We start from the raw sequence: 9242 nt of genomic DNA, 5'->3' as shown, positions 1-9242 counted from the left end.
TTGAGTCTTGTCCTGATCGTTTTGTGTGTCTCACAGGTTGTTTATGTTGTTTATGTCTGTCTAGTGGTGGTAGGCTTGAGCTAGAAATGTTCTGCTTCAAACCGAGACCCAGATTCAGGTGCCCTTTGACCTCTTGACCCCTGCATGGTAAAGTAGCTCCTATTCATGTATTCCTTCCACTGAGATAAAACCTGACTTGCCGTTTCAGTTCAGAGTTGGATCAGGTTGAGATTAAGGCTCTTTGCAGGTCGGTCCACTACTGCCACACCAAACTGCGACGCCAAATTCTGTATGGACCTAGGTTTCTGCAGGGGGGCACTGTCATACTGAAACTATGAACTACCTGAATTCCCCTTAATAAACTTTACCTGATCTCATTTTATATTAAGAGGTGCGCATGCCTTATTACGTCACACTATAGGACACGCCCACTGGGCTTTCCTGTGCTGCTCTTCCGCAAAGTTTTAGGGGTCTCTGGTTTTTGGCTTGTTCAGGTCGCTGCAGGTACAGAAGGTTATAAAAATGAGCGAAATCAAGCCAAACGTTTCGGCAGCAGCAGATACTAAAGGGGAAAATGCAGGGGAAACTGACTGGAATGCGGCCAAAGCTGCTTTTGAGAACCTCAAGTCAAAGAAGCCGCGACCTGTAAGTATTTTTCTGCATGATTCATTTCCATAAACCTGTGCGTTAGTTGCATCTAAGTTATTTACTACCTACAGTTTGGGTCTCATAGTTGCTAAACATCCAGCTGTGCATTCGCTTCCTGCATAGATGATGTTTTTTTTCTGCTCTTTCATTGACTCGCAGCCCAAACCCCAGTTTGCGGTGACTATCGCCGTCTCCTCACGCACCCTGTTCAACATGGTGGAGGAGAGATCGATCTTTGAGAAGCAGGGAGTGGAGAAGTATGTGGCTCATCAGGTGGAGCATGAAGACGAGCCTCTCAAACCAGGACCTGCGTTCCCGTTCGTCAAGGTACAGTAGGCCCGAGGCCATGAGATGCCAAAAAAATCGTATCTGCAGGGTGTGGTCAGGGAAATACATTTTTCCCATAAACTGGTTGCTGAAGTGGTTTATAACCAGGAAAAACCGAACAAACGTGTTCCACCCAGTGACACACCCCAGTAAGTGACTGACAGATCTGAACTGCTCCACACAACATTCTTCTGCAAGAAAATCTAAAAACCTTTGAGAGATGAAGCAGGTAGAAAACTACTGTTTTCCATAAAGGTTCATGCAGGTTCAGATGAAATGGATGCTGCAGGCCTCTAGCTCATATGATCGGTCTTCAGTGTGTTGTGGTAAAACCCAGGAGAAGTGATTCCTTCCTGTTACTGGATCTGTGTCTTGGTGTACTTTTGCTGTCATACATTTGCTCAGTGACATGAGATGTGTTACAGACCAGCAGCACACACTGGGTTTAAGATGACCTTCAAATGTAAACCTGCCTGGGTGTTTGGTAAACAGTGATCAGAGGCTTGAATACTCTGGATATAAAATGTGTTACTCATCCAACCAGCCCTTGCATGGCTGCATGGCTGCATGGATGCATGGATGCATTTGGAAAACAATATGTTAGCAGAGTTAATAGCATGTAAGTTACAAATAATGGATCTGTTTTTGAATAAGAGATATTTTACAGTCACTGGTGTCAAACCAGGTCATGAAGTAACTGTTTCTAAACTTCCTTAAACATCTTTGTTTAGTTCAGTAATCTCATGCCAACACATACACTAATACCAATATGTCTGTATATAATATCAGTCTGCCTAACGGGACAAACCACATTTCTTTGACTCAGTGTTTTAATGTTTTGGTGTCATTTAAAATTAGTGTGACTTAACTGAATGAGATGTTGAAATGTTTGTGTTGTAATGTCATGTTAAACACTTGGTGTATGACACAGTTTCCTGGCTTTTGGTGTAAAGCACTCTGTCCTCTCTCACAGGCGCTGATGAATGTCAACTCTCGACTGAGGGAACTCTACCCAGACAGCGAGGAACTGTTTGATATCGTCTTGATGACTAACAACCACGCCCAAGTTGGAGTGCGCCTCATAAACAGCATTAATCACCATGGTACAGTGCATCCTAAGACAAACATTGTTGGTTGATTAGCACAGTGGCAGCAGCAGACATAATCAAGATCTGCAGCTAGTCCACTAATTATACAAATTCAGTTCAGTGCAATTAGAATTTCATGTATGTCCATCTGGATTTATTTATTTATTTTTTTCAGATCTGAGTATAGAGAGATTCTGTATGACTGGAGGGAAAAGTCCGATAGGTTACCTGAAGGCCTACATGACAAACCTTTACTTGTCCACAGACTCTCATAAAGTCACAGAGGCCATAGACGAAGGTAAGTGATGCTGTTGTTAGATTATAATCCAGGTTCTTGTCACACATTCAACTCTTTTGTATAAGAAGTAGGTCAGTATTCATCTACTTTCAGCAGCCTGAAGAGGCTTTTGCACTTCACTGATATTTACACATATGATTATTGAGTTTGTGTGTGACTCATTCACTCTGTTTAGAAAGCTCGACTTCACACTGTGCAGCAAGAAGGGACTGGTTAACAAGTCTGTTACTGTTATTTTATTCTTCTATTATAGCAGATATCACACATGAACACTCATTGTTTAATTGATTGATTACTTGATCAATAGAAAGTCTGATTTGTACTGCGCTTACAGAAACGAGTAGGTTTATGATCTGACTAAACAGCATCTTACTTCTTGTCATTTTCACATTCATTTACTTCAGCCACATGTGAAGGTGTTTGAGCTTTTCAACTAAGAAAAGGGCAATGCTGTCTTAGAAAACAGGGGTTTTGTCTTATGAGGACATAATCCTTTCCTGAAACATGGAGATGACAAGGAAAAAAATCCCTGTTATGATTTTATAAATCCAACAGGTGAAGTAACCATTACAGAAGAGTATGTACAATAATTTAGATGTTTCAGCACAACCCACAGCTTCCATCGAAGCATTATGATGCATGCACTCTCAAAAGGAGTCGTTTTTTTTTTTTTTTAAACCCTCGCTCTATCAGGAATTGCTGCGGCCACCATGTTTCTGGCGGAAAAAGAGAACGAGTTGAGTGACACTCAGCTGAAGGTGGCGTTTGATGGCGACGCCGTCCTCTTCTCAGACGAGTCCGAGGTCATTGTGAAAGAGCACGGCCTGGACACTTTCTTTCAGCATGAGAAGAAGTTTGAGAACAAGCCACTCGCTCAGGTAAAGGATAGTTGATTTTTAGATACTTGAATAAATCATGGACATGATGTTACGTCCAGGATTTACATGTTTTTAAAATTGTTGAATTGCTACAGAGGAAGAATCAGATATGAGAGCAAGAGAAAGAGAAGTTGTATCTGTGTTTTTGTTGTTCTTTTATTTATTAAGCTAAAATATACAGATGCTTCTCAGATTATATATGATCAAATTTTTTGCTGTGTGATGCTGTGGATCTAATTTATTTCCTTTTGTTTTTCCTCTATTTGTCTCCGACCTTTACAGGGTCCCTTAAAATGTTTCCTGGAGGCTCTTGGGAAGCTCCAGAGAAAATTTTACTCCAAGAATGAACGTCTGAATTGTCCAATCCGAACCTATCTGGTAACAGCCCGCAGTGCTGCCAGCTCAGGAGCTCGTGTCCTAAAGACACTGCGCAGCTGGGGCCTGGAGATTGACGAGGCTCTCTTCCTGGCCGGGGCCCCCAAAGGGCCCCTGTTGCAGAAAATCAGACCACACATCTTCTTTGATGACCAGATGTTCCACATTGAGGGGGCCAAGGAACTAGGAACCATATCTGCTCATGTCCCCTATGGGATCGGGCAGAAGTACCACAAAGGTACAAAAATAATCGAGCAGCCTAAACAAAAGGAATAACCTAAAAACGGTAAAAGAAAAAAATTGCACTTAGCGGTTGCCTGCATAGGAAGAGGTTTCCATTAATATAAAATATTCATACAGAAGAATGAGCTGTTTGAACAGCAATTTTTTAAAGGTTTAGGTTTTTAATTGATAAGGTTTTGTACTGTTTGGGGTTTATAAAGGGTTTTCTACACCTACCTTTGTGATAGGTAAAGCAAGAGTTACACTAGGTGCTCAAAATGTTTTCACTTAATGCTGTAAAGAAGCACCAATGTATTAGTGAGTGACTTAAGTGATATCTATATACCTGTTTACTGTTCTTAAGAATTTATTCTAATGGGGAACATATTTTTTCTATTTACATAGAATGTTTTTATACATTTCTAACATTAACATGTTTATTTTATTTATCTTTGTCCCTGGCATGTATACTGTGGCATCAGCATCACCTTTTACAAACCTTAAAATGGTCACAAATACACTTTCTGCTCATTTATAACACACACAAAGACAGATATATGCATATATTTATGTGTTTTGTTTTCTTTGTTGATGCACACTTAACTTAAGAAAAAACTTACATTATACTATTTTTACAATTGTGTGGTGTAAGTTGTTTGCACAAACTATCTGCACATCAAGCAGCACACTGTAATTCCACTTTTCCATAATGTAAAGTCTACACATGTTATTTCTAAGCTTTATGGTTTGGGATCAGTATCTAGTTGAGGTCCTATGTTATTTTAGCAAATCTTATAACTAATGATTTCTTCACTAAACCTATGCAATGGTGTTTTTAAAATGTTCCATTCAAAGCCCAAAGAAGTCAAATTATCTATCACTTCACAAAAAGGCAAAGCTTGTAGAAAACAAGAATGAACAAATAAATAATATTAAATAACCCTTCCGATTTATCTTAAATTTAGAGAGCAGTGATTCCTACTTTGGGAATCAGTAAAATACCAAACTATATATAAAACAGTTCAAACCTGCTCCAACTCGACTGATGGGTAACAGTCCAATGAGTCATACATTTATCTGTCAAACCAGTTCATTTACTTTTCATACGCTGCTATATTCTGATCATCTTTGGTGTCTTAAATAAATAGATTTGATTGCAGTATTTTTGAAGTATTTTTCGTAGTATGCTTCCCACCACTGGTCTTTCAGCAGTAGATGGTGCTGTTAAGCTGTAATTGTTTACTGCTTTCTTGTCCTGTAGAATCTTATTTTGTGAGGAATCATGTCTGTATGAATTTAAACTGGCTATAGTCAAAAGGTCAGTAGTTTATCTTTGAACAAATGTGCCCACTCACTAAACCCCAAATTTGAGATATATTTTTTATTATTGCTAAGTTCCCACTTATCATAATATCCCTGTAAAGAAAAGCAAGAATCTTAAAAGACAAATCATTTTCTCTTCTTACTGAACTAACATTTGGACTAATTTGAAGTTAATGAGATATCCCACAGTTCCAGATCTATTAAAAGTATCTGAGGTTTATCCTTCTTTGACTGAAGTAACACTGATGTTACTGAGGTGTACACAGAGCAGGGAATCGTATTATTTCTGAAGTCCCATGTGTATAATGAGTTACAGTTTGCTGTTATAGTTGTTTGGGGTAGAGCTAAATTAAAATATATATTAAAATTCTGATGCAAAATTGATTTAATATAATTTTAGTCACCAGTTCACCAATTGGCAGGAAATTAATCTGCAATTATTTTTGATAAATGACTGTTTTTTATAGTCATTTTTATGCAAAAAGGTGGAATATTTGCTGATTCCGGTTTAAAGTGTAAAGACATACACCCTTTGTCTTCCTCTGTGAAATTATAATGGGCTTTTTCCTTTGTTTTCTGGCATTTTAAATGTAAAATGATTCATTGGAAAAATAACAGGCCAATTAATTTATAATAAAAACAACTGTTTGTTTTACAATGATTCCCTCTAAAACGTACTGTAAGTATACAGTAGTCTGAAATAGATATTCCCTAGTAAGGAACCTTAATATTTGTATTGAAGAAAATGCTCTTAGTTACAGTAGGGACTGATTATTTTATTAATATTTTTGTTACTTGATCCAGTGTGTGTGGTGTGTGTGGATTTAGCAACAGGCATCATCTTTACTCAATTGGTCGCCGTGGTAATGGTGATGGATTTTGTTCCCTGCACTGAAACTAAGTGGAGAAGAATCTTGTGTGGCTTAAGGTTCAGCACTCAACGGGTTCAGGGCGTATTTTAATTCTACAATATTTTGTCCACGGTTGAGTTCTTCATCTTGTCAGTAGAGCATCTTTGCAGCGAGGCATGGGTTTGTCAGGCAGCAGTGTGTGTGCGTGCGTGTGTGCGCGCATCCCCGAGAGCTGGGACCAACTGGCTGTTGCCATGGATACTCAGTGCTGACACCACAAGAACTGTGTAGGCTTGTTGAAGATATAATTAATAACAAAGGATTAGAGGCAAAGGTAGCATGGGGCTCAGTATAAGAAACCTCATCACACAGTTACTATAATTGGCACCATTTCTCCGTCGTGTGTGTGTGTGTGTGTGTGTGTGTGTGTGTGTGTGTGTGTGTGTGTGTGTGTGTGTGTGTGTGTGTGTGTGTGTGTGTGTGTGTGTGAGGACAAGAAAAGTTAGTGAAAAAATAACAGTTGAAACAGTATTCTCATACTCTGCTGCTGCATTTATCTTCTTGACAAGCAATTTGCTCTAAATATGTTTTCTTGGTTGGTGGCCAGAAACTTGTAGGCAGATGTTTTCTGAAAGTAATTTATTTGGATCCCGGTGGGTGTCGTGAAGCCTGCACACTGGATATCTTGGTAAACATTATTAAACATAATTAGATAATTGATAGCCTATATAGTTAATAACTATATTTTTGACATAGATACATAGAAGTGTTGTTTATTGTTTACATGAAGTACAAGCTAGAATCAAGCAGTGTTGATCTGTTGGTCCACCACAGTGGTCTAAAGTGATAATGTCACTAACTGGATGTATAACCATTAAATCCTGTACAGATGTTCATGTTTGTCAGGGAATAAAGCCAGCTGGTTTTTATAATCTTCTCACTCTCTCTCTCTCTCTCTCTCTCTCTGGCAGCAAGTTGACAGTGTTTTAGTGAAATATCTCAACATCTACAGAAATACATGGTGTCCAGAGGATGATATTTAGGATTTTGGGAAAAATGTTTACTTTGTTACGTTGCATTGAACCTTGGCACATACATTTATATTGTCCTCACGATGAACTGTAGGAATTTTAGTGATCTTCTAATCTTTGTATTCAGTGCTAGTTTTAGCATGCTAATGTGCTAAGCTAAGATAGTTACCAGGGATGTAAACCACCAGCTTTTTTGTATTCCATGTAAATAAGATCAAAACCAGTGTAATAATCAATACTTGGACACTAGAGAACATGAAACGCTCTCACTTCCTCAGATGAGGTTCTGTTGATGCAGTTTGGGTTCCTGCAGGTGGCACTCATTTCTTTGTTCAACCGTGAAGTCTGCGGACACTTGTGATTACAACTCTGTGGATCTGCTGCACGATGCTACATTCACCATTTGCTGTGTGACTGAGTTGGTGGAGTACACTCAGTGATATGACAGGCTCTGTTGACTCCCTCGAAAACTGTGCTATGATAATGACATGCATTGAGGTCAGCTGGCCCCACTCCCCAGTAGAAACCTCATCCAGGGTACATTGCCACTAAACACACAGGAATTAAAGCTATAGGTTAAGGTGTTGTGAACTTACTGCATTCATACTGTATGTTTTCATGACTGAAGTCTCTGATCACACACCGAGCTATCGGCGGATGCTTCGTAAACATTGAACTATAGACTGTTTCTGTCTTTCCTAACATACTTCCTGTTTGAGTGCTCTTGTGAAATGCATTATGTGCTTCTGTAATTGCTGTCTTGCTGATGTTATTGCAGACATAAATGTGTTCTGTGGGGATCCCAGGAAACCCATCTCTACACCTCCAGAATCAGCTGGCCCTTATTTAATTTAGGCCATTCTCATTTGATTGCACAGTATGGTTCTCTGAAAGCGACCCCATAGATCTGGAGGGATTGACAAGTTTCTCTGCATGAGCTGGATTATTGATGCCATATCGACACACTGTTTCCACATTTTGGCTTTTCACAATACCACCTGTTAGCCATTATTGACAGGCTGAGCTAAGACACAGTTAGTAAGCTGCGTACAAGAACATCCTAAAGATAGAAACAGTTGAAGTGATTCTCTGAAAATTCTTCTAAAACTCAGTTGCTGCTTTGTCTGTTGCTTTTAGAGATGAGTGGTAGACTGCTGCAGTGATCTTGCTGGTAGCACATTGCTTTAAGCTTTGGGTCGGGCTTCTCATTGCTTTCATACAAGCTATTAATTCACTGTCACATTTTATCAGTTTGTAGGGTAAAAACATTAAATGGTGCAAAGTGGAAGTGGATTACTTTTTCTTCCAGCATTTTAGATTTCTGCATCATCCAGTTCTTTGTCACTGTCATTTCTAATATATGTTCCATGCTGTTTTTTGCTGTAATTCAGCCATAAGTCAAACTGGCTTTTCTGCAGCATCACACTGACCTCCTGCCCAACCAGCGTTTAGCATAAGGCTGTGTGGACAGATGGGAGAGCAGACTAGAGAAGGGCAGGACGAGAGAAAAACTTCTGCAAGGGTAACAGCTGAGCAACACAGGGCCACACTTCTTCATAGTCAGAGCTGATCAGCTGTGGCATTTAGTCAGCTCTGCAGGCTTACAGGGACACAAAGTGTGGCCCCTGCAGAGGCTGAGCTCAACCAGGCAATGACACAACCAGCCAGAGAGGGAAAGCGGAGTGCAACCACCGAGCAAGCAGGCATCACCAATTATCTCCACCTCCGTGCTTGTAGCAGGAATCCATTTCAGCACCATTACCTCTGGGCAGCCATAGGCTGACAGTCTCTCCCGTCAGGGCGATAGTTCTAAATTGGCTCCCACCCCTCTCCTCCTCCTGAGATTGAAAAGAGATTATTAAAGACATTCATCATAGAAGAGACCTGAGCTTCTCCGGAAAGTCTGAAAATGGTGAGAAATGGCAGCGCAATGAAGAGGGTCTGAAGAAAGAAGTACAGTGCAGAGAGACAATAATGTGTCTGTGTACTGAAGGCTTGGTGTCCTTCATGGTACCAGACAGGGTGGTCCCCTGGGTGTCCTGTGAGCTGGCCGGGCTGTAGCAGCAGACACTGTATAGGGCCCAAGTCTGGAGGAACACATGCAGGCAGCTGAGCATCCAGTCATTGCTAAAACTTTGTGTATCAGATATGGCACTAATGATATCCCTAGAGAGCAAAACAGTCTGACTCCTGTATGACAA

The 9242-nt window shown here is 40.1% G+C and overlaps 1 protein-coding gene across 1 annotated transcript; it reads left to right on the top strand.

Moving 5' to 3' along the window:
- The first annotated feature begins 435 nt into the window (after positions 1 to 435).
- LOC113137581 (cytosolic 5'-nucleotidase 1A-like) lies at positions 436 to 4998 on the top strand. The gene is made up of 6 exons (XM_026319337.2): positions 436 to 645; positions 808 to 975; positions 1949 to 2078; positions 2239 to 2361; positions 3055 to 3239; positions 3522 to 4998. The coding sequence occupies exons 1-6, from the start codon at positions 523 to 525 to the stop codon at positions 3888 to 3890; spliced, it is 1098 nt and encodes a 365-aa protein (XP_026175122.1). The 5' UTR covers positions 436 to 522; the 3' UTR covers positions 3891 to 4998.
- Positions 4999 to 9242: the final 4244 nt, after the last annotated feature.

Source organism: Mastacembelus armatus, chromosome 24 (assembly GCF_900324485.2).
Source record: "Mastacembelus armatus chromosome 24, fMasArm1.2, whole genome shotgun sequence".
Classification (NCBI taxonomy): domain Eukaryota; kingdom Metazoa; phylum Chordata; class Actinopteri; order Synbranchiformes; family Mastacembelidae; genus Mastacembelus; species Mastacembelus armatus.
The sequence above is the reverse complement of the archived record's forward strand: the minus strand, read 5'-3'. Positions and strand labels throughout refer to the sequence as shown.